This window comes from Trachinotus anak, unplaced genomic scaffold (assembly GCF_046630095.1).
Source record: "Trachinotus anak isolate AG129_WGS33_773 ecotype Australia unplaced genomic scaffold, CSIRO_AGI_Tana_v1 ptg000008l, whole genome shotgun sequence".
In the NCBI taxonomy this organism is placed as follows: Eukaryota; Metazoa; Chordata; class Actinopteri; order Carangiformes; family Carangidae; genus Trachinotus; species Trachinotus anak.
The window spans coordinates 25,290,531-25,316,082 of record NW_027273859.1 but is presented as its reverse complement, the minus strand read 5'-3'; the positions used below and the strand labels follow the sequence as shown (position 1 = coordinate 25,316,082).

Below are 25,552 nucleotides of genomic sequence, written 5' to 3'. Positions count from 1 at the left end.
CTGGTGCAGGTCAAACACATGCAGTACTAAAATACTGTGGACTGGATCTAATTATACCATAAAGTGTTTCCGGAGTGTGGCAAGCCCTTTATTCATATTAGATTTGGAGCTGAACTCAACTGATTTGATTATTCCTTTAAGTAACTTTTGAAGCAAAACAGCCAAAACAACCAAAAATACCCCAGTTCTAGTTTCCCAGTAGTAAGAATTAGCTGCTTTTCCTCTGTTTTATACAGTATCATTGTAAATGCAGTATTTTTGTGTTTTGGACTGTTGGTCATATAAAACAAGATATCTGAAGATGGCTGCTGATGATTTGACACTTTCACAATTTCCTGATCATTTATGCACCAAATAAGTGATTACTACTTAATCAATAATCAAAATAATTATTATTTGCCACTGTTTTTCAGAGTTTAAACAAACACCCTCAGCTTAACTGTCTTAACAGCCTGTCTAATGGATTGTGGGTTAGTGAGACTCCGACTACCCCTTAATCCTATGGTTTCAACTTTCGACGCTGATGTTATGACATGTCAGTGTCCAGATTGAGTGAATTAAGGTAAAGAAGCTCCGGATAAAGTCCGGATTTAAACACATAAAGCCCTTCAGGTAAACTACAGGTGCGATTTGTTAGAGAGTGATGGTGAAACTGGAGGTAATTCCTTGACAGGTATAACTTCATGATGAAAAGAAATGTAGGTTTGCTTTGATCCTTGATGTAAAGAACATTTTCAATAGACACTGACAGAGAACATCTTCATACACTTTGAGAGAGAGGAGCTTTCAGAGAAGCCTGTCAGTGACTCTGTATCTCTGTGTCTTTGTGTTTGATGTTTTTAAACCCTTTAAACCTCATAACTGGGTTCAGGCAGGAGACTCTAGGACTTAACACATTTATTAGAAGAGCATCTTTAAAAAAACACACACACATAAACTAGTGCTACATTGGCCTTGAAGGTAAAAAGAAAATAATTGTGGATACTTTCAAAAGATATTTAAAAAAAAAAAACTGAACATCTACTATTCAGCTTATTAAAATAACAAAAGAATGAAGTCAACAGCATAACCCAACTAAAACATTTCTACGAACACACAAACATGTTGCAGCTGTTGAGAAAAATCAAAGCAAGGAGTTGGTTTCTGTTTGAAATTGTCTACACTGAAACTAAATTTTTATGCATGTAGAGTTCATAGTGCAACAAATCAATTCAACCATCTTGTCTATTTCTACATCACTTGAAAGTCTGCACATCTTCTTGTAACACCCCAAACATGAGCACTAACAGGCAGTTAGTTGTTTTTTTTTTTTGTTTGTTTGTTTTTTGTTGTTTTTTTTTATTGTCACACTTGTGTATGGCACGGTTGTCATAGCTTCGTCAAGTGAGTTTATCCAGGGAGGCACCGGCATGGTCATGGTAAAAGTTTTGTTGGCCACATGCTCAACAAGAGCAGTTTGAGTTCTGCAAATGTCTTCACACACACGTGCCGCTCTTGTAGGCCACATTTTACCTGAGTAGGTATCAACAACCAGGGATGTCTAGGACTTTAATAGAACTCAAATCTTCCCACTCATCTACCCACGAAAACACACGAACAACAGTTTTCTTTCTCCCACTGAGTCCCTGAATGTGTTGGCATCTCCACAGTTGCCGTTCACCACTGATCAGCACCAGGAAAACGACCTCCCCACCATTTCAAAGAACAACTTGTTGGGCTTCCTGAAGTAGCGGCAGAGCTTCTTAAAGGCCTGGGTGCTCAGGGGCGCGTGCGGCCTGCCTTTAGACTCATCCAAGCACTTGTCGTGTCCGGCAGACAGGAGGCAGTAGAAGCCCTTGGTGGTGTTGTAGTAGAAGTTGTTGGGGCTGATCTTGGGTGGCAGGTCCAGAAACCTCTCTGCCTTTCTCAGCTCGGGGAAGGGATCACGAATGAGCGCATCGCCATCCACCACGTGGATCTGCTCCCGAGGGAAGACCTCCAGCCAGCGGGCCAAATGCTGGTGGTACAGGCTCCTCTGCAGAGCCTTGTATCCAGGGTCAATGTGGCCCTTGTGGAGCAGGAGCTCCTCTAGCGCTTGGTAGGGCTTATGGCGGGTCAGGCGGTTGTGGAGGACCTGGGTGTAGTCGGAGACGAGCCTTTCGGCTGGGTCTCGGACGATTAGTAACAACCGGACAGCAGGATTCATGTTCCAGACACGTGCAGGAACCTGAGGAGCTGCAAAGTAGCCAGGGGTCTTCTCCACTGTCAGCTGACCAGGGAGGGTGAAGGGCATCTGGGCTCGGTACCACGCCAGGCCTCGTTGGTAGTGCTCCTCCACATTGAAGTAGTGGACCTGACAGAAGGACACAAGGTAGGTCAGTATTAATGAAGATGTAGAAAAAGAGTCGACTTTCTGTTAATTTCGTTGTCACTTCTCGATGCAGTGGTTTTGGAAACTTTTCTTTATAAGTGCTGAAAGAATTTCTCTCTTTTTTGAAAAGACATTCAGCTCTTTTCATCTGACCCCGTCTTGTCCAAACCAATCTAAAGTATTCCTTTGAGTTTTCCAGCTTTGCAGTCTTCACCTCAAACTACCCTGATTAGGATTTCTCTCTGTGCAACTTCTTTGGGACAGGCCTGTCATCATTCATAACCACGTACTATAAGTACATGACAAACTGTATATAGGTTGAGCTGACTTTGTTCTGATTTTATCTATGCCTCTCCACTTTGATGGAGACAAAATATTACACAGTTTACTTGTCTACTCTACTGGGATTGCTGTCATTTGAGAAGAAAGTAACTGTAGTACAGTTTCCAGATTCCTGAAGAACAGTGGTGAAGCAGATTTATCACTCAAACTAAGGTCACACTTCTATCGGCTATTTGCATTTCATTCACAATCAAGGATCAGTGGCTCATGGATACATCAGCTGATTGCAGTGATTGATATATTCGCACAAGTGTGAAGCGTAGCCTTTATAACTTGACAGTTCTCACTACCGTGCTGCTGTTGCCCTCCCTGTAACTGATCCGCTGCATGGAAACACTTTGTGGATGGTTGTATAGAAAAGCTCAGGTAAGGAGTCTCTTTCATGGAAGTGAGGAAGTTGACCAGACGTACTAACGTAACCTTGTTAGTCTTTGTCCTTGAAGATCTTGATGTGTCTTTTTGGTGGCAATGCTAACAACTTAAAGACATCTGAAATTGGAGACATTTTTTTTTTGTAATGGCTCACGAACCAAAAAAGGTTGAGATTCATCTTTAACAACCTGTTGTATTTTAATCAGCTAAAATAATTTGTCTTTTAAATGTTAAATCTGAATTTAACAACAAAGTATAAAGTGACCGATAAATAGATAAAACATATAAAGTATAGTAACAGAAGATATATATATTTAAGTAAAGTACAAGTACTGCAATATTGCACTAAAGTACAGTACTTGAGAAACTCTACTCAGTTACTTTCCAGCACTGCTGATGGTACAGTCATTAGGTGACAGTGACAGTTTTACCTCAGCCTTTGCAACCTCCACATCTGGGTGCAGGTTGAGCATTTCCAGCAGGGCTCTGGTGCCGCCTTTCCGCACACCAATAATAATCGCTCCAGGCAGCCGCTGCCTGGTGGCATTGTGAGAGGAGGAGGAAGACGATGATGAAGAGGAGTAGGCAGGGGAGCTGGAACCCCCTGTGCGTAATTCCCTTAAGCAGACAGACAGCTGAGTCTGCAGCAGCAGGAGCACCAGCAGCGCTAGTAGCAATGTCCACAGCATGGTGCCACACACACACACACACACAAACACACACACACACACACACGCACACACACACACACACAGAGGTGGAGTGGAGGTTATGCGCGCACACTCATGAAGCTCCCAGATTCGTACTGAGCTGTGCTTGTTATCGGTCAGCAGGGGGCCTCAGGAGGGAGCTCTTCAGTTTGACAACCTATGAGCCAAAGAAAAAACATAAAGGTTATTTCCCACTTTTCGCTTTCTCGCTCTTCCACTTTGTGCTGTAATACTAGAAAACTGATGCATTTGGCAAGAGTGCTGCTCATAAACAGACAATATATGTGGTCATTTTTTAATGTAAATCAAATATAACTTTGTAATATTCAGCAGGAAGACAGGAAAACCAGGGGCTGAAGTGAGACTTTTTTTTTTTTTATCAAGTTTATTCAAGTTTAAAAAGAAACAAATTAGAAATCAATAAAACAAAACAAGCTGATGTTAATACAACACAACCAAAATCAATAACAACACAAACACTACCAATAATATCACTAAATGGTTATCATTATCACACATAATATGAACAATGAGTTTGCCAAGCACAAACAAGTGATAACTAATACTTACAACAATTACAGTAAGAACACAAACATCTGACTTAGCTGCATTTGAATTAGTTTCATACTGTGTGATGTGGTGACTTTTTTCATTCTTTAAAACTGTTTCCATCCCACAGAAACCTTGTACATACAAGACATACAACTGCATGTACTGCATGTTGATATTTGACCCAGGTGTGTTGTGCTGTGCTGTATATCCCACTGTAGAAAACAGCTTTCCTCATGAAAACAAGCAGACTCGAGTGTCACCTTGCTTCATCTGTCTGTCTGTTATGCATATCAGTAAAACTAGTGCTCCACCAACAATGGGTTATAATATTGATTTACAGATTACAGAGTGACAACTGATTCAATAAAAGTATCTATAGGCAATACAGCCCCGTCACCTGAAGACAGGGCTGCTTGTGTTCTGAGATTTTTTAATGCATGTTTGCAGCTCTGTGGGTGAAACTACCAACTACACTAACAGATGTCTGGAAGATGCGCAGGATTGAAAAAGGTGGGATCTGTGTGTGTCTCGCCCAAATGAAATCATCAAACCGTCTTCACGAAAAGAACAAAAATCTGAGACGGTTCCTGTTAGCAGGGGAGGCAGAGCCGGCAACGCTCGGATGAAAAGAGGTGCGGTCACGTGGCGGTTCGTTTTCATCTCACATAGCAGTTGCTCCGTGCACACATGCTTGCTCTACTATTTCATGTTCCCATATGTCTGAGATGGTTCTGCACTCTAATGTGCCATTTTACAAAGTCTCTGCCCAAGCAGTTTTGGTCTCAGCACAGAATATCAGGCTGTGATGTGATTACGGCCAGAAGATATTAAAATATGAATCTACATTTGAAGCAGACAGAGAGGAGATGCATTGAAAATTAATGCTGTTATGAGGTTTACGGTCTCCCCGAAGAGCGCTAACACCCCTCTGAGTTCAGCTGAACCACTTTTACAGTGTATAAGACAAGGTGCAGTGAATCCTGCAAGTCCTGAGTGCTGCAGTATGTCTCCTGGTGTTGGGTTTAATATGTATTTGGTGATGTTTCAGAATGATTCTCAAGCATAAGAAAACACAGTTTTCACAGATGCATTAGAGGAGTCAACTGATCTTTCATCCAAGACGGTTTTGTTTCAGCGGTGCAACAAATATCATCTCACTGCTGCAAGAAAAGACACATCTGTGAGCAGCCACACATGATCAGCCATCATCATCATCTCTGAGAATGTTTGTGATTTTTTTTTTTTTAGGCCACAGATACTGTAAATTTATTCAAAGACAGTGAATACTGAAATACTCTCTTCTTCTTGAGCAATGCTTTGCCCTTGAGCAAGACGCATAGCCCTGCATGTGTGTGCACACAAAAGATCAGCTGCTTAACCACAGAGAACACTGTGAGCTTCTTGAGGTCAGTGTGTCCAATAGAGTATGAGTGTGATACAGAGGTTTCATAAGAAAGAAATGGTTGATTCTGAGTGTTGAGAGCCTGTTTTGACATAAGCTGGAATAGTCCTGACCAAAACAATCAATGCACAGGCTATGAAGAGAGAAATGATCGCTGAAGACTAGCTGCATGGGGACAAAACCTCTGAGGTGACAACGAACACTCGGTCCCGTTTTGTATTAAGTGAAATTTTCATGTCTTTTTTTGATTATTATAAAGCAGGAGATACATTTTTAGTGTTTGTATATTTCAATGTTTTCCATAAAGATTGAAAAAAAAAAAAAAACGAATAAGTGTGTGTGTCAAACTATTTCTTTAAGATGTGGCATCCTGTCCTTGGCTGTGGAAACTTGACATATAAAGACAGAAAACACCAGTGTTAGTACATATAAGGCCTTTAACTGAGCTCAGTTTTTAAAAATTTTTTAATGGAAGACATATCATTAACTGAACATTTTTATGTTTAATTTATGATTACAGTGCAAAGATCTTTCCTTCTCTTCTCTCTTGCCTCTCTATGGAGTGGGAGGATTTTCCAATGAAGAAAAATATTCAGTCACATAACTTTAATGTTGAAATTTTAGGTTTTTTGTGCACAGATTCTCCCTCAGTTTGCATGAACTCGTCACATTAACGCTGGATACGGTCCATTTGTGTGTTCCAGTCCCGGGTGGAGCAGAGCCATCGTTAGTGTCATTATCTACCCCTGTGCGTTTTCTGGCACAGTGTGCTCCAGTCAAGACAAGGTAAGAGTTTCAGTTTATGCCACATTCACATCTTGTTTAGTCCATTAACACAGCCCAAATCTCTCAGTGTGCAAAGAACTACAGGAACCTCCATCACTGCAGTTACACCTGAAGAAAATACATTAAAAAAACAGCTGCAAAACAACAACAAGTCTTTTCCAAGGTGGGAAACTTTCCTGCTTTTTTCCCACATTGTGTTGATGAAGTGTAAATTGGACATTATGGCAGCACTGACTTGTGCTTTGGAAGCAGAGGGAGAGGTTGTTATGCTGGCTTCTGAGCTGAGTCACCTCTCTCTGTTAAATGTAGGCAGATGCTTTACTCTTCTCTGTGAGGCTGCTCTGTAAATGGCTGTTTATTCTGGGCCAAAATGAAAATGCTCCTTTAACTGCCGCTGTGATTTGACAACTGTTTTTGCTTTTGACAGCAAAGACTTTTAGAAAGGATTTGAAAAAAATTAACATAGCATACCGTTGTCAGCGACACTAAACCCTCCCTCTTGTTTTTCTGTTGGTCCCAGTGCTTTTCCTGTTGTTATTGTTGTGATTGTGCCGAAGCCGCCCTGATGCACACTGACTTATTAATTAGTGTAACAATGTTCTGGTTCAGAGGAGGGACCCTGTCTAGTGATGTTCCTGTAGCAGAGCGCTAATTGTGCCTTCAGGGAGGATCACTGCACCCCCAACCTTCTGCACTATCCCCTGGCCTGGTGACGCTGTCGTCATCAATGCTGCAACCTTGGCCGTCCCTCACTAACCGTGTCTGGGAGTTTCAATGAACAGTTTGCTCATGTGTTGTTTTCACTACAGAGCTGTAGTTAGTGTATGTTTCTTGAGTCGTATGTAAAAAAAATATTGGTCGAGTTGTATTCATACCCAGAGGCTTCACTTCAGCTGATGTTAAAAATGTATGCGTGTGTCATTTAGTTCATTAAAATACAAACCCATGTACATTTTCATGGCCACAAAGAGTAACACAGGGGAAAATGAAACAGTTTCTACTTATTGTCTGCTCCAGAAGTCTTGTGATTAAGACTTTATATCAGCAAATTCAAGACCAGCCTCCTGTATTTTATTAAAAAAAAAGAGCAAAGTTCATTTTATCCTCTTTGACATTTTACTGTAAAGTCATAGTTTAAAAAAAAGCCTTTATCTCCGTGAGGCTGTACTTCACTGTGGTGCTTTCAGCTGAATGCTGTGTTAACATGCTAACAATGACAGTGCTAACATGCTTATACCAATGAGATATGACCATATAAGTTTAGGTAGTTAGTATGCTATCATTTGTTAATCAGCTCCAAACACAAAGTGCTTTTTAATTTTAATTAAGCTGCTAAGAGGAATTACAAAAGGGGACCGGCTAGCTGGTTAGCATGCTAATTTCAGTAGATATCTCTGAAATACAATAGATGGAGGTCTTGGTAGTGACATCATCGCTGTGGCTCCTTCACACACCGTTGATAGTGTTGGTTCATTTTTTGAAGATTTGAAACTAAAATTCTGGCCAAACCAACCTGCACCTTTAAGACTCACGATAAGGCCGTGGGTGCTCTGGTGAAGCAGCGTCTGCCTCATCTTTATCTAACGCAGCACTGTGGTTCAAACTGGGCTGCTCAAACATTAAGCAAGCACAACATGACTGACAGCTGTGATTGGTTTCTCTCCTGTGGCTAACACAGCGTTTAGTCCATTGCAATTCAAAACAAAAATTCATTCCTCTGACTAAAAGCTCTGCTTCACAGTAACGAGTACTTCATAGAAATGTTGTGGGGTCACACTGGAAATCACACTGATGTTAAGGTGCAGGACAACTTGCAGCCATCATTGGAAGTCATTGCATTCCCTCTGCTACTCCTCGGTTGAAGCAGATAAAACTGACAAACTTTAGAAATACTTCTGGTTTTATTTAAGCCTTAGTAGATGAGCAGAATTTGCTAATATGCCACCATTTTTGCACAACATATGATCAGACGACAAACTGCAGCATGAACCTCAGGCTGTGCATTGCATCAAACATTACACCAGCTCTTTTTCCCCCCCTTCAGACACATGACACTGCTCATCCCGGCGACCGCTCACTACGTTGCTCTGCTTCATTATTTCCTGACGACACACCCATAACATTTTTGATAACAATGAGTCACCGCTAAGATGAAGCTGAGCTCTTCATGATACATGAACATACGATTTAAAGGCTTCTCAGTGAATGCAGCCAGTACTTCTTGTCCTACATATGAACTCTGCCGCAGGTACGTTCGCTGCTGGCAGCAAACAGCCACATTCAGAGCACCTACAGTCATTAGTTTGATGTGAAGCGGCAGACTGTGGGCTGATGCCAGTCACAGTACAGTTTATGTGTGTGTATGGGGAACTAAAACAAAGAGAAATCTTCTGGGAGGTTTGTGTGTCTGCGTGTGCTGCACAGTGAGACACACGCCTTGTGTTAAGTGGTTGCGTGAGTCCCTTGTGGCTCCCCTGTAGGCAGGAATACTTCCCTGCTGTCAAGTCGCTTCGCTTCCACCTCACCTCGTGACCTTCCTCTCCCTCCTCCACCTCCTCCTAACCCTCCCTCTCACCTTACCTTGTCCTCATCCACCCTCACCTTTGTTCTGTTTCCTCAGCCTGTTCTCCAACTCTTTCTTCATGAGCCGTTTGAATCCGTCGCTGTTTAGGATCAGCTAACAAACCCCAGAACCATGCTAATGGAGATGCCCTGCAGCAGCCTCTTAGCTGCTCATAAATAAAACACAAGTGCACCTTTCTGCCCTGAGATATTTTTGAGTCAGTAAACTTTTAATCTTGATGAATTTGAAATGAGACAGGGTTAGATTTAGAAATAAGAAACAGCTGTGTACTCTGTGTATTCATAACTGAAACCATAATTAGACTTTTTGTTCAACTAACCTTCAACGTTTTCTAAGATATTTTGATTTAAAAACTTTTCATTTACTCTGCAAGTCAGTGACATTCTTAAATACCTATTTGCTCTAAGTACATTTTGCAGAAGAGAAAAAAAAAAAAAATCTACAATCTATCTCCTGTATATACAGAGTTCCTTGAAATATAGGGAGATATGGATATATGCAGAGCAGGGACGAATGAGACACTTTTACAGTGTTACAGACAAATTATTTTGTTTCATCAACAACTCAGACGTGGTCTTTCAATACCAGCCGTTATTTTACACAGACGTGGAACAATTTTGGAATAACTTGTAAGCTGTACCACACAGTGTGACTGCATTAGCAGCAGGACACAACTGTTTCAATTTGAAACAACACTTTCCTATGGTACTACATTTTTTTTCAAATGCTGTATTCCTACATACAAGTGAACCTACAGGGCTCAGTGTATTCACTGCAGCTGCAGGTCAGCTGAGTGATTCAGAAAGAGCTGAACTTCACTGTGTGTTGACAGGAAGATAAAGTGCTGAAAATATTCTAAATGAAGTTCACATTTAAATGGAGATTGTTTCGTCGTGCGTCTGTTAAAAAGTGTCTAAACCACGTCTTTTTTCTGCTGACTCCGTCCACAGCAGCACATCGCTCAGCTTCTGTGCCAATCTGAATCTGCTGCAGGTAATACACTGACTATACATGACTACCTCACGAAACCCCACATTAAATAACCCGAGCTATCCCTTTAAGGTGCAGGCCAACTTGTAGCCATCATTGCAACCCATTACCCCCACTACTCCTCCATTGAAGCAGATAAAACTGACAAACTTAAGAATGTAGTTCTTCTAGTTTTATGTTAGCCCTGGTAGATGAGATGTTGCACTAAAAAGATTTACTGCAGGTTAAAACTCGCTGTGGTAAAGGATGATAAACGACTTTTAGATACTTGGCCTTGCTGGCACAAACGAAGCAGAATCTAAACAAAATGTCCGACTTCATTTGCACCACTTAATGCGCTGGATGGCTCTTTTTATCGGCGCCACATGAGCTCTAAGTGAGCCCTCTGGCTCTGCTCAATGAGGCTCACATGAATCATTGCTAGTCCTTGTCTTTCCCGCTCGACGCTTCTTGTGATTCACATTAGCCAGCATGGATAGGGAGAACAAAAAAAAACAACAACAACAGCAGCAATGCCAGGACTGTCAATGATGCGTGAATTCTCCATATTGATGAACACAAGTATCTCGCCAGGCCGGGGAAGATAGAGATGGAGAGAAAAAAAAGGAAAGGGGGAGGGTAAGAGAGAGTGTAATTATCTGTGAAAGGCAGATGCTGTCATATGCGTTTTGGGAGAGCCTCCATGTCTTATAAGTTTTGGTGTGTGTGTGTGTGTGTGTGTGTGTGTGTGTGTGTGTGTGTGTGTGTGTGTGTGTCTTGTCTCATCTGCATGTGTGCAGCGCATCTGCCTTTTGTGTGAGTGCGCAGCATGTGACTCCCTGCGATCCAGGCCCTTGGAAATATCTTTTTACTGAGCGATGGTATTTGGGGGGTGGGGGAGGGATTATCCTGTACAGAGAGATGCAGGGTGGCAGGGAGGGAGGAGACGGGTGGCAGGGAGGCAGGATCAGGCTGAGGTAGAGTTGGTGTGTGTGTGTGTGTGTGTGTGTGTGTGTGCTCTGCAGGAGGGTGTGTATGTAAGGCAGCAAGGAAGATTGTCCCTGGTTGGGGGTGGCATGGTGAAACGCTTTGGATTGCCAAGCCTGTCAAATCACCGAGGCTGTGAGAGTCAGATAAAACTCTTTCTGTCCTCCTTCCTTTATTTTGTCTTCCATTCAGTCCCCCCACCCGCTTCATCCATCTCTCTTTCACACTCTGGTCTCCTTCCTTTTTCTTTATTTGCTGGGTCCCACCTTCGTTTCCTCAGCCATTTGTCTTTCTTTACTTCAAACTTCCACAGAGGCATTTTCACGGTCTTCTGTTTCTCTCCATACACCCTCCTCTCAACCAGTCGCTGATTACAGCACACATACACCACAGCCACAGAGATGATGATCGCCTTTCAGAATAACACAGGAAATGTAACGAGCCTGGTCTTTTTTCCCATCTTGTTCCCATTACCCGCCTGGAGAGGAGATGTCCAGCACCCGGAGGGGGGGGGGGTCTGTAATCAAAATAGATGAAGCCATCTGAGAAAGACGGGAATCGGTCATGGTTCCTAATCGGGTGGTTCTTCCTGCGTTCCCCAGTTATTGCACGGAAAAGATGGAGAACGATGAACAGGGAGAATTTGGATGGTGGTTTGTGATGAAGTCCACCCTTCCTCCTTTATCCTTCTCAGGATGTTATCAAAATCCCTTTAAATCCCAACAAAGCATCCTATCTGCTGCCCGGTCTTTCAGAGTTCATAGATAAGATGAAGGAAACACAAGATATGAATGAGAGAGTAAAAACAACTCTCCTGTGTCTATTGAAGTCCAGGAGCTTTGCCTCTTCCAGGCAATCTGTCTTATTTGTGTGAGGAGTTGGAGGCACCAAGCACCAGGTACTGAGCCTGAGGAGAGATCTGCTTAAGTTGCCTGCATGAGAGGAAGGTTTGATCTTTTCCTGAGAGGTTCAGAGTAAAGAGGTAGTAGTAGTCTAGAAGTAGGTCTAGACAAGAGCCTCTTCCTCTCCCTTCATCTCTCTCTCTCTCTCTCTCTCTGTCTCAGAAGTTTGTCTGTGCAACTGAAGCTCATATGGGCGTTATTAACCATAAAATGGCACAGTAAGTCATATTGGCACAGTGATATAATTTGTCTGTGTCTTTCAAAACTGTTACAAGTCACTGTAAATAAATCAGTTTTAAGGTCAGAGAAGAGAAAAAGAGAATGGTTTGGATCAACATAAGCACTTAGTGAAGGTCAGGAAAACTTCATGTCATGGTTCCAATTACAACTAAGTGATAAAGGTTTAGGGAGCAACCGCGCTCATGGTTAAAGAGACCAGCGTACGAAACATGAAACAACAACTGACTTTGCCGTCTTTCTTGACACACGTCTCTTTTGAACATGATATATTGAAATGTTCAAGATTAACAAAACGACGTCCACAAAGCAAACAAATTTGCGGCAGTGTTGTATTTGTATCGTATTTGCTCCATATTTCACACTTAATTGATGAATCTGCAGGAAATACAAAAGTACAGCCCAGAGCTTTCATTTTTGTTCACTATCTACACAGGCTGCAAGTTATTTTGGCAAAAGTAATTGATTTCAACTTCACATGCAACTACTATGGCCGCCACACAAGTAACCATCCAAAATATCAACAGTGTCCCACAGTTAACAGGCCACAAACTATGGTTAGCCAGCTCAATAAAAGACACACAATTAAAGCCACTGTGTGGATTAGAAATGCTAACGATGTGACTGTATGTACACATTTTAACAGCTTCACCACGGTTTTCATTTGTCCCTCTCATTGGGTTGCTGAGCATCAGGAAGGCAGGTTTTATCTCATATGAGCCTTTCAGAAGAAATAACTGAAAAACAAGGAGGAAAAAAATAAACGCAAGAGAGTTGGCGAGCTACAGAGTGACGAGTGACGTGAGAGGGGAAACTGCAAGAGATGAGTCATATTCTCCAGGGGTCAGGTCGACCTGTACTGAGGGTTAGTAATGTCAGTATAAATACTATATACTCAGTGTATCTTATGTCTTGTGATTATAGTGTTAATCAGTTCCTCTAGATATGGCAACTTCATTAAATTGACATACATGTCAAAATGAAGTGCACATATGCCGGGAAGTTTTTAGGGAAACAAATGGACAAAAATGTCTCACAAATATCAAATAATGGTAAAATAGTGTGAATATCAGTGTAGATAACAAGCATGTAAATAATTCTGCCGTCACAGTTCAGTTGATCCCAACATTAATCATTTGTTGTTCGTGCAAAACAACATTTTGCATTAATTTCTTTTCTACTAGCTGCCAAAATAGTGCATTCGAGCATTGGCGGAGTAAATTAATTGTTTATCTAGTCATGGCAGAAAGACACAGATTGTTAGCTCACTGCCAAGTGCCAGTGATTAGTTTAGTATCCAGCTAAAGGCAGCACAAACAAACCATGCGTGTCCTTTCAGTCTCACTGTGACATCACTGTGGGGAGTTTAAAGTACAGGTGACTGAAAGAGGACACCCACCACCTGCCCAGAGCCTTTCCTCACCTCATGTTAATTTATCTCTATTTTTTGGCTTTTATCCGTCACTTTCCTTCTCTCTCTCTGTTTACTTCTGGCTCACTCTGACCTTTGTGGCGGTCTGTCCATCTTTTACCCATCAGCCCCCTGCTGCTTTTCAAATTAGACACTTTGGATAAAAAAAACCCTCTCTGTGCAGCCCAGCAGCCCACACCCACCAGCCTTTCACCCCCCCTCATCACTATATTCACTCACACATGCATAACACCCAGATAACCCCCCTCTCCTCCTAGCCTCCCTGATAACCCCCCCCCCCCCCCCCCCCCCCCGCATTTTCAGCCGTGCATGCTCCAAGATCTGGGTCAACCGTATCAAACACCAAAACACGCCTGCTCCTTCTCCTCTCTGGTGTGTGTTTACTCTGTGTGTGGAGCATTAATATTGAGCATGTGTGTATGTCTGGGTAAGTTTGTGTGTGTGTGTGTGTGAGTGTGTGTGTGTGTGTGTGTGTGTGTGTGTGTGTGTGTGTGTGTGTGTGTGTGTGTGTGTGTGTGTGTGTGTGTGCAGAAGAAGACGTGGGGGTTGTACTGTTGTTTTATCAGAAAGTGTGCAGGGGGAGTTTGATTAGGAAATGCAGTTTTATCAAAGGAATCTTTGTGTGTGTGTGTGTGTGTGTGTGTGTGTGTGTGTGTGTGTGTGAGCCAAACAGAAAAGCAAAGCATTCTGGAAGTGGGTGTAAATTTTGCTTTAATTAAAAGGGCTTTTGGTTTAAATTTCTCTGTATTGCCTCTGGCGTTCACACCACACTTCTGTCTGCATGTCTGGTGTGTGTGTGTGTGTGTGTGTGTGTGTGTGTGTGTGTGTGTGTTTGTTTACATGGCCCACCTGGCGCAGGGCCCAACAGGGAGGTGAGACAGAGAGCTTGCCTGTCTGACGGTGCTTTGTCACCACCTGAGTCAGGTATGATGAGCCATCTTTTCCTGTCTGCTTCACTTTGTCCGTCTGTGTCTCTGTGGCTCTTCTCTAAGGCTCCCTCCTCCTCCTCCTCTCTCACACAGCAACAACCCTTGCACACCCATCACTTTACCCCTCTTGCGACCATATCTAGAAAGTAATAATGACATGATATCCCAACTTAATCCCTCCAGTAGCATTATTCACTCCTGTCCTGTCACTTTGGTTTACTTTAGGTCTTGGGGCTGTTAAGGGAAATCTTATTGCAACAGCGCACAACAACATTTTAGACAACTTTTGTGGCAGCAGTTTTTTCTGTTTCAACATGACAACGCTGTACACACAGAACTTAGCTGGCCTGCACAGAGCTCTGACCTCGAACCCAGTCCAACACCTTTGTGATGAATTACAACGCTGACTGCGAGTCGGGCCTCATCATTACATTTTCATCACGAGAATATGTGTGGAATTTCTAGGTGTCCGCATACTTTTGGCCATGTGCTGCATTCTACTGTGGTTCAGATTTTTTATTCAGATTGTTGATCCTGCTCTGCATCAAAGACATAATGACAGGTCATGTGGGGAGTTTTGAGGATACCTACATGTATAAGGGCTTATTAGGGAATACTGAGTTAAATCTGTGTCCATTTAAATGGATTTTGCTGCAGGGCAACATAAAGGCCAGTTTCAGTCAGATTTTGCAGGATCACTCTGGACTGACTTGTGTCTCCTAAATTTGGCAGCATTTGCAGAATGTTGAGGAAGTTCAATTTGGCGACCAAAGAAAATGGCCAACAATTACAGTGAAACAATATGTCATTTAAAAATATACAGTTTTTTTCAAAGTCTTGAATATGACGTCCAGATTTAGTGAAGGAGGACTAACAAATAAATAAATAAATAAACTGTTGAGACAGTAAATAGTTGTTGAGACAGTAATTGTGTCTTAAAGCAGGAATCCAGGAAATTTTTCCTTTATCCTTCACATTGCACAAGTTAAAAGTAAACATGTTGACTGGTCCTAACCCTGTACCACAGCAGTTCTCAAAGTGTGGACTCCAATCCGGATCTGGACCGAATGGCACAGCCCACACTTTATATTGGGAGGCATTGGTACAATAGAATGAAATGTATGTTTACTACATTCAAAAGATGTTTTATTCTTATCAATAAATAGTTTGTTTTGTAAAATATGACATATTTTATATTTTTACAGCAGTCCTGTCCCAAGATTAGGATGTAATCGTGGCAACGTTGACAGCCATCACAAGTATGACGCAACGTTGACGCGCTTCATTGGTATTTATTGGTAATAAACACAAAGAAAACAGACAATTATTGAAAGCAGTGGAGGCAAATTTAGTCAGAACTGGTGGACGGTCGCCTCATGATGAGGATGATCACTCTGTTGAAGTTTAACACATTATTTTATCTACCACAGGGTCACAGACCTCACACATTCTGTTTAATTCACACCCCTGTCCCCACCCTACTGCTAACATCCTTGTTTACATGCTCACACACACACACACACACACTTGCAGACACAACATATGTGGTCTCTCTCACAGTGACAGTAGCCTCGACAGCTTGGCCTGACAGTGAGAGGAGCCTGACCCATCAGAGTGGATTTAACCCAACTGTCACTGAGGCAAAGAGGGACACTAGAGGGGCGCAGGATAGTTGTGTGTGTGTGTGTGTGTGTGTGTGTGTGTGTGTGTGTGTGTGTGTGTTGTATGGTATGTGGGGAGTGAGGAATGAGAGGACCCGGGTACGCCCCTCTTGGCACATTGGCCAGGTCAGCAGCTCTGGAGCAACAGACACCATCAGCTTGTTTTTTCTGGTGAGTCCAGCGTCGTTTGCTGTACGTGCGAGTGTCACGCTTGTGTACATATGGGTGTCTGGAACGAGGGCAAGCTGACAGATGGGGGCGGGAAAGTTATGTCTGGTCAATATCGTCACGGGCCAGTGAGCCCAAATATTATCTGGGTCCTGAACTGTGGTTTTTCTGGGTTACGTCCTGTGCAGGGAGAAGGGAAAACCAAAACAAATGAAGGACGCTCAGAGCACACATCTCCACCAAGGTCAACGTCAAACAACATAAACAAGACATCAGAGAAAATTTAAGGGCTCCTTCCCCAGCCAATGCCCCATCCCTCCACCAAGTTCAGTGCAAATCACTTCAGTTCTTTTTGCAAAAATGCTGCTGACAAATAACCAGACATGGGTGAAAACACAACCTCCTTGGCGGAGGTATCAGAGAATGAAGGAGAGAAAGAAAAGCAGATGGTGTTTATGTGAAAGAGGGGGATTTGTGGGCTGGAGAAAGGAGAGCAGAAAGGGAGTGACAGATGAAGAGAAAGGAAAGGGACAGATAATGAGAGGAAGAAATGATGTACCTGCATCATCAGGTGTGTTTGGGCTCCCGCTGGCAGCTTACCATGGCAACGACTGTTTAGATCCCTCTCACCTGGGCAGTGGGCCCCAGGGACTGAGGATTATTAACATGAGGAAATTGGGAAGGATGGAAAAAGAGAGAAAGAGAAGGCGATAAGCTGTAGTGAGGGGATCAGGGGACGGATGGAGGGAGGGAGGTGATGGTTACAGATGATGCCACAGTTGGTGTGGTGTTACAGCCAACGGTGCCCTACTGCGAGAGTAATAAGCCAAACTGGCTGCTGGTGGCTTTGTTGTCCGAAAGGGATGATTAGTCTGAGTAGTGTCTCAACTGTTCAGCCCTAAAGTCAACACAGACACACACAGAGAGACACATACTCTGGCTAGCAGCTGCTTTTGGGATTTTTAAAGCTTCAGTAGTCATAGACTGTCCTCCCATAGGACGTCTGTGTAACCACCTTTTTACAAAGCATAGTTTTAGTGTTAGACGACCTCGAAGGGCCAAAGTAACTGTGCAGGAAAAAAGGAGGGCAGGCTGGAATAATGTTTTTTTTTGCTCTTTTGTTCCTTCGGTGGTAAGATGGCAAGATGTCAATAAAGAAGTGTAATTGTGGGAACTTGCACCTGCATTGATCAGTATTTTGAAATTAACACTGAATTAAATCGGCCTTTTAATGTGAAAGAGCAGATAAGATATTTGACAGCAAGTCACTACTGCTCTTTGCGGCTCTCTTGAACTTTTTGCTTCTCTTAACTATTTTATTTAGGTTTTAAGCAACATTTTGCTTTATGGTTCAAATGGCAGGAAGGCTACTGCGTCATTTGTGAACGTAGTCGAACGTTCAGCAACTTCAGTCAAAGTCGGCTTACTAGGCTTTAAATATGTAGAGTATTTTTTCTACACTACAACATTTATATAAACATGCTCCATAGAGTATTTATAGCTTATATATGATACTGTTAATTACATTCTTGTTCTCTTACTAATTATTTCTGCATCTTTATTCTTGGTGATTTATTTACAAATGACACCATTAAAGTCTCAACAGATGAGGGAGGAAAGTTCTGTGGATCATTTGAACATATGTCAGCTTTCAGTCATGTCTCTGTGATAACATGGTGTCGTAGCCCACTTTACATTCTTCAGATGAAACAGTTGGAAAAGAGCAGAAGCAGAACAGAAGGGACATAAGGACAGAGTCCTGCGGAGGCAACAACTTAGACATGAATTCGGACTCAGAAGCACTGACGTCAGTGCAAATGCACGTACGTGTATTTACACACACGCAAACACATTGTGATATTGTCGGACAAATTACAGTGTGATCCTGCATCTGCTCTGTCGTTTTCACAGACCTCCACTGGAGGTGTGTCCTTTCTTTCTCTCTCTCTTTGAGCCCAGTATCCCACCGACTTTCCAGACTGGCTCATCCCCTCAGCACACATACACACACACAAATGACACACATGCACACTTTCACACACGAATACACAAACCCATTCCCCCACATGCACAGAAACATGCACTTTTTCCAAACATTCATACGCACATATGCACACACATGTACACACACCATCACATTTACACACATTGACACACACACACACACACACACACACACACACACACACACACACAGGAAGACATGAGGTGCCTAGCAGGGGGTGGTTTTGATTGACCAAACACTTTATGACTCTTAAATGGCTTCATTGCCTCCCTACTTAACCCCCACACACTACCTCCTTCCATACACACACACACACACACACACACACACGTTGCCACCCAGCTTGTGATTCAAGCTCCCTCCTAATGTCTGGAATCCATCAAGGTCATGAAGCTCTGTTCCTCCCTCTGGAGTCTTTCTGTTTGCCCTATGTGACCTTGCTTTGATAGTTTTTTCTTAAATTTTGGACGCGGGCCAGGATACGAGTCTAATGATTTTGTTACTGTACAGAGCGGGTCGATACTTGGGAGATTGGGTTGATTGATTTTAATTGGCAGGACACCAGGAGGTGGGAGGGCGGAGGAGGTGCAGTCTGTCAGGATGGGACAAAGTTCAACAGATATGAGCTGAGAGTTTTTAAAGGTGCTGCTGATTGCTTTTGTTCAAATTTGTCATGGCCAAAGGGACAAGACTCCACGAGTTTCGGTCATGATTCAGATTTTTTTTTGCCAGTTTAGAAAAGCATCAGAAACATTAAAACATAACAGGAAAAGGGTTATAAGAAGTAATGAAATCTGATTTAAATGCTGTCAAACATCACAATCACATCACGTCTTAGGTGGACAACACCTGTGGACAAGATCTAAAAGAAATAAGTAAACTTTTGTACAGCTGCAACTCTTTAAGTCCATCTTTATCTGTATTCTACTCAAGTGGAGTGATGATGTTCTTATTCATGGTGAAGAAGAAGATCGCCCTTTAGTCAGAAAACTTTGGCTTGAGCCCGGTGTGTTGACAGACGTCTCATTATGCTGATGTGCCCTTGAGCTGAATACTGAAACCCTGCCAGCCCCCTGGACGACTGCTCTGTAGCTGGCCTCTGCCTCCGTAGGCAGGAGGGCAAAACAAAAGGAAAACTCCCTCCAGGGATCAATGCAGTATCATGTAATTAACACAGCTGAAAGGCAGCACATTGTGCAGGGAAGCAGTTCAGAGTATGGATCCGGATATGTGACTATAGAATCTCACCGCAAATCTTCTGTGTAAAACAAGCAAAATGACTGACACGGTTATTTAACCCTCTGAAGCCCACGGGAACGTATGTTCACAAATATCACGCTGAGCATTATTGCTCTGCAAAGGTTTGAACCACAGACGAGCTGTTTTTTTCAGGTTAGTCTGGAGAGTCAGTGCTTTCCAAGAACATGAATGTGTTAGAAGTTAAAAGGCACTGTTGCTTCCTCTCTGTATGTTTATCGATCGATGCCCATCCATCAGAAAGACAAAAAGATATGACCAGTAAGGCTTTGGAGGTGATTTTTCAAGGAGAAGTAATAAGACGCCCAAGAATAGCACTCAAATGAAAGAGTGTAACTCACGAACAGATAAAGATATAAACTTCAGATCTTCTCTGACACAATCCAAACACGTGTGTGCAACTTTCTGTGTTGAAATTTTCTTCCATTATTATGGTTTGCAGATCTTTTATCCATAAAATAAGGAAACATTCAGTGTCCTTTTTTACCAGCTACTATCCCCTATTACAGTGTTCAGACAACTTTATTGAGCGACACATATAATAAGCTGAGGTTGTGCTGATTCTCAATCTGTGCAGCACTTGGTGAAACTTTTAAAAATCAAGGTATGAAAATGTGGGCCTCAGTGGGTTAAACTATCAAACAGAAACAGAGCTTTATTGCTGTGTTCTGATATTTCAAAAATATGAGCTAAAAAAGTTGATATTTGTACCTTTTGATTGACAAATACTAGATCTAAAGTTGCTTCATATTAACCTCTCAATAATTTATGAGCGGAGCATCTTCCAATCCACCTTAAATCACCTTCAAGTAAACTTTGTTGTGTCCTGGTTCTCATGCCATTTCTGTGACACTAGATTGAGAATAAGCTGTTAAGTAACGGACGAGGCTGGAAAATTCAGCTCACCCTGATAAAGCTGTGAGGCGATCATAAAAATGACACTTAAAAGTTTCAATTGTCTGAAGTCATCTGAATACGACTCTGCAGGAGCTGCTGTGTGTGTGTGTGTGTGTGTGTGTGTGTGTGTGTGTGTGTGTGTGTGTGTGTGTGAGAGATGTTAATGGGCTCATCGGCTGCTCTGTTAGACTTGACGACCGTTCAGCAGAGCGCACCGACCGTCTGCCGCTCACTTTTTCATGTCGTGATGTGGGAATTTGGAGGTGTCTGACAGATATTGTAGGTCACACACACACACACGTACATATTTGCACACAGTCATGCTTTTACACACAAAAATATATGCATATGCACGTCCCCAAATTTTGTAATTTTATGAGTGAAAAAGGGAGGACTCTCTCTCTGTGTGTGTGTGTGTGTGTGTGTGTGTGTGTGTGTGTGTGTGTGTGTGTGTGTGTGTGTGTGTGTGTGTGTGTGTGCCCTGGTTCAGTGCGCTTCAGAGGACGTATGCACTCTGCTCATAAATAAAGGCCATGCATTATTCAGGGCTGCTCCTCCAGCTAATGCCCCTTAATGTGCCCAAACAGCCATAATGTACTTTGCTACCAAGGTGGCAGAGACCATCTCACACACACACACACACACACACACACACACACACACACACACACACACACACACACACGCACACACGTATCAACCCTCCGCCCCTAGATTTGACACAATGTCTTTGGCAGTGTCGCTCTCAGGCTCTTATCACGCTGTCAAATTGTCCCCCATGTTCCTAATTTTCTAAAAAAAAAAAAAAAAAATCCATTTCACTTTTGATCCAAATTGCTCCTGCTCACGCTGTCTCGCCATATTTTCCATATTTTCATCGAATTTCGCTCGATTTCTCCCTAATTCTCCATTGTCACTGTTTCCATCTCCCACTCCTCCCCCAATACTTCGCCGCTCTGTCTCTTTGTCTTTCTTTTTTTGAACAGAAAATGTGTCTGAGTACAGTTTTTGGAAATCCTACTGTTCTTCCCCTCTTCGTGGCCGGGGGCTTCGGCTCTCTGCAGAATTGGGATTTTGTCTGAACACGGATTTGTAGCTGCGAAGCTCCGGCAGCAAAGCTTCCCTAAGTACGTAATCTTAATCAGTTTTGGGGGAAATCAAATTGATTCAGTTTGGAGGTACACAGGAAACAGTCCAGAGCAAAAAATACCCTGAAAAACCATAAAATCGCTTTAAGGTGGAATGTTTATTGCTGCTGTTTTGCTTGTCTGCTTTTTATTGACATTGTTTTATGTTCTAATCACTTTGTAATTGATTTGCCTGTTTACTGCCTCTGGTTTTAATTGCTTTGGCAGTTTGTGATCCTGTTTTGTTTTGGTTTTAGTGGAGCACTTCAACTTTTCTGAAACGTAATATAACTCAACTTTACAGTTTATGTTTGTTATGATACGAAATGCATGCATCAGTCATTTTTTTTACAATTTTCTCTCAGGAGACACTTAAAGAGCTGATTTCCTGAATTTGGTGTCTTTGGTTTGAAACATTCAGAAGAGAAAACATTTAAAGGGACCCCTATTGGTTTTTAATGTTTTAGGTTTATTGCTTTTCGTACTGCACTATTGAGCACTTAAATTACTTTTGTTTAAAAATTGAAATTTCTTGGAGGAAGGATTTTCAGGCTTTGTTTGATGACTCATGGCGCAGTGATGTTAGTTTTCTGAAGGAAAAACAAAAAGTTATTTTCCTTTACTTTGTTTATAACTTGTGCTGCTTCCATGTCAGTTTATCATTATCAGATATTTCTATATGGAAACTGGATGTTATGTGGCAGTGGTGACCTGTATGGAGGAACCCTCAGAGATGTATCACCTTCAGCTCTAATGGAGATATTCAGAAACTTTAGGTCAGTGTTTTGGTTTTCTGACCTGCAGCTTCACTGTTTTGGATCACGCTTACCACTCTTAAAGTGTTGTTATCAACACAACAGATGAACAGCTGATTGACGTAGTGACTAGCTACTGAAGGGAAGTGAAGCAATTTAGCAGCATATTTCTCTCATGAGTTGGTGGAAACCAAAAGGGAGCTAAAAGCGGCGTGAATACTGGACTCACATTTCTCACTGTGGCTAAAAACAAGACTCCAAGTGAAAACTTCAGTTGTTCTCCGTCCGCTGGATGTGCACATGAGCGAGATTGTCTTCCAGTTTGTGCAGCAGGTTATTATGACTCATAGGGTTAGAGGTGGGTGGGTGGGTCAACACAGGAGAGCGGTGTTCGATCCCCATGTGAGAGCAGCAGTTTATGTAGTTTCTGTTGTCCATTCGACAAAGTTAACCACGTTGTCGTTATTGTAACCATGACAACGAAGATCGTCTGATGTTGAGTAAGTACTTATTTCAACCCAAGTCACCATCTTTTCCTAAACCTGACCAAGCCACGACCCTAATTATAGTAACTATGGTGACGAAGATACGGAGTTGCTCTCGTGTGTTTGTTATTGTAACCATGACAACCAAGGTCTGGTACGCCTGCTGCCTTGAGGGCGCCATTTGAGGAGACATTCCTATGGGTCGTATCAGAGGGTCTTGTGTGTCTTAATTTTTGTTGCTACATTTTCAGTGCCGAATTCCCAATATTTTATTTGTTCACTTGTTTAATGAAGGCAGTGATGTCATTTTTCACTGGTTTTCTGTTTGGTTTCTGTTAATTTGACCTTTTGAGTTATTGAATGCGATCGATTACTCACTGTATCTTGGTTTAACATTAACCTCTCACATGACACTGATTGCTCACAGTTTGTTTTAAGACACACAAAACACACACCCCTGATACAGCACACACACACACACAGACCAGACAATAACTCCATTCATTCCTTTGCTCTCTCTGTCTCCCCTCTCTCTCTCTCTCTCTCTCCTCTGCTCATATCAACTCCTCGTAAACACAGTGAGGGTCAGAAACACAACTCACTCCACATCTGTCCCTTCACGGTCTCCCTGACCTGGATCTGCTCCGGCTGAATCGACTTTTTACTGTTTCGGTTCTTCCGATGCTCCAGAGTAGGTATTGTTTTTCATGGTGCAGAGTCACTCGACCAATTAGTCATGTGGGAGTCTCGTATGTGGTGCGGAGTAGGAATCACTGCCTTGTTTGAGCTGTCATGTGTTCACTGTTTGGATGGAGTATTGTATAGACTTTTGTTTTTGGCTTAGTTTGGTTCATTTGACACTATCACAAGAGAAACATTCGACCGAACACAACAAAATTTCAAGGATAGTGCAGTAAAAATGTTTTTCTATTCTAGGTTTTGCAACAAGTCTTTCAAACTAAGTGACAAAATCCGCTGTTGGTCCATTACCTCTGGAATGACACATTGTAGAAGGAATTGACAATTTTTTATTTATCTATTTATTTTTTAAGCATTTTTTGATTTAACGACCCAATTCATGACACATTGTTTGTGTTGGAAGTCCTTTTTCTGATCTGTCAAAGATATGTTAATGGTTTGGTTAAACCCAGGAATACGGTTTAACAAACATCATGGTTTGATTTAGAATTATTTTAGTTTCAGCATCGCGGTCACAATAATAACCCCTCAGTTAAGGTCAGAGAAGGACACTGGTCACAGTTAAAGGAAAACAATGTTGACTGAAAATGAAACAGTGGTCTCTCAGGGCAAAGTCTTCTATGCCGTTGACCCATCCAGGCAGCCTGACCTCCTCCCTCTGTGGACTCTGTGGACTCTGTATTAAAGTGGCCTGATTTGCTCCTTTGCTCTCGACGAATAAGAATCACAATTACCTATTTGTCGCTTGAATGCACATGACTGATGCTGTCATTTTCGGAAGAGCAGAACAATCGTGTCCATGTTGGTGTTAATTAAACTTTGGCAAACGCTCGTCATCAACACGTGCCCCCACCCCACGAAAGTGGTCTTTGAGATTCTCAGGAACTCTCGTTAGATTTCATTTCTTCTTCTTCTTCCTCTTTCACTTCCCTCATAACTCACTTTGTCTCTGACCTTGGATACACCCGGGAGATGTTTGAATGCTCACATAAAAAAAAAAGACCTCCTCATCTTGATCATTTACACAGAGGAACCAACCTTCCACTTCCCCATACATGTCTTTCTCTTTCTACGTATCAAAAAAGTTCAACACTTGTGACTTCGCAGCTGCTGAAGCAACTCAAAGTTTCCTTTTACATCTCTAGTAAATTAAAATAAAAAGCCTCCATGATTTTATGAACTGGCGATGTTGAGCAAACAGAGGTCATAAACTCCTGGAGAGCGAGGGGGAGGTGAGGTTAACTCTGTGCAGGTACAGTCGCTTTAAACCGCTTCTCACGAGATGTACACAGTGCAGTGGTATTTCAGATTCAACGTGCTGTTATGAAGGAGAAGATGAGCAGGGAGTGAAAGGCAAAGATGAAAAAGGAGGTCTTACCGGTCTTTCTCTCCTCTTCCTCCTTTACTTCTTCTTCTCTTATCTTCTTTTCTCTGGTCTCTTTCTCTTCTTTCTTCCTTCCGTCCTTCCTTTACTCTTTCCTCTTGTCAGCTTTGCCTCAGCCTCCCGGGCGTTGCTGAGGTGTGTGTCGAGTGTCTGAGTGTCTGAATGTGTGTGTGTGTGTGTGTGTGTGTGTGTGTGTGTGTGTGTGTGTGTGTGTGTGGTGACGTGAGGTATGTGTGAGTGTGAAAGCTGGTAAGAGAGCGGCTCTGCTTTGTGCTGCCGACCTCGGTGAGCGCGTTGTTGCAACTGACTGAGTGACTGGGAGTGAGGGAGTGTGTGTGTGTGGGTGAGAGAGAGAGAGAGAGAGAGAGAGTAGTTCACACACAAGCACATCTCTGCCTCAGGGAAACACCCCTCTCCCTCCCCTCCCTCTTTTTTTCCTCTTCTTGTCTTTTTAATTTCTCTCCCATCAGGTTCTCTCTCTCTTTCCTTTCGCCTGATCACCTTGAAGGACTCGTGGAGTGAAACATTTCCACTCCTCTCTCTCTGCTCTATTTTGACTC

General features: G+C 42.5%; 1 protein-coding gene across 2 annotated transcripts; it reads right to left on the bottom strand.

The window, feature by feature from the left end:
• Window positions 1-880: 880 nt before the first annotated feature.
• On the bottom strand, window positions 881-25,319 carry hs3st1l2 (heparan sulfate (glucosamine) 3-O-sulfotransferase 1-like 2). 2 transcript variants are annotated; one of them, XM_071483787.1, is made up of 4 exons: window positions 24,987-25,319; window positions 16,943-17,034; window positions 3,496-3,931; window positions 881-2,332 (listed from the first exon to the last, which is right to left on the bottom strand). In XM_071483787.1, the coding sequence occupies exons 3-4, from the start codon at window positions 3,751-3,753 to the stop codon at window positions 1,667-1,669; spliced, it is 924 nt and encodes a 307-aa protein (XP_071339888.1). In that variant the 5' UTR covers window positions 3,754-3,931; window positions 16,943-17,034; window positions 24,987-25,319; the 3' UTR covers window positions 881-1,666. The 2 variants fall into 2 exon arrangements, with proteins under 2 accessions (XP_071339888.1, XP_071339887.1); XM_071483786.1 differs by lacking the exon at window positions 16,943-17,034.
• Window positions 25,320-25,552: the final 233 nt, after the last annotated feature.

Bases quoted from the DNA above. Each gene is read 5' to 3' on its own strand.
- hs3st1l2 (XM_071483787.1), bottom strand. From the start codon at position 3,753: ATGCTGTGGACATTGCTACTAGCGCTGCTGGTGCTCCTGCTGCTGCAG. The intron at 2,333-3,495 runs GTAAAACTGTCA...TCCTTCTGTCAG, and splicing joins TGGAGGTTGCAAAGGCTGAG to GTCCACTACTTCAATGTGGA.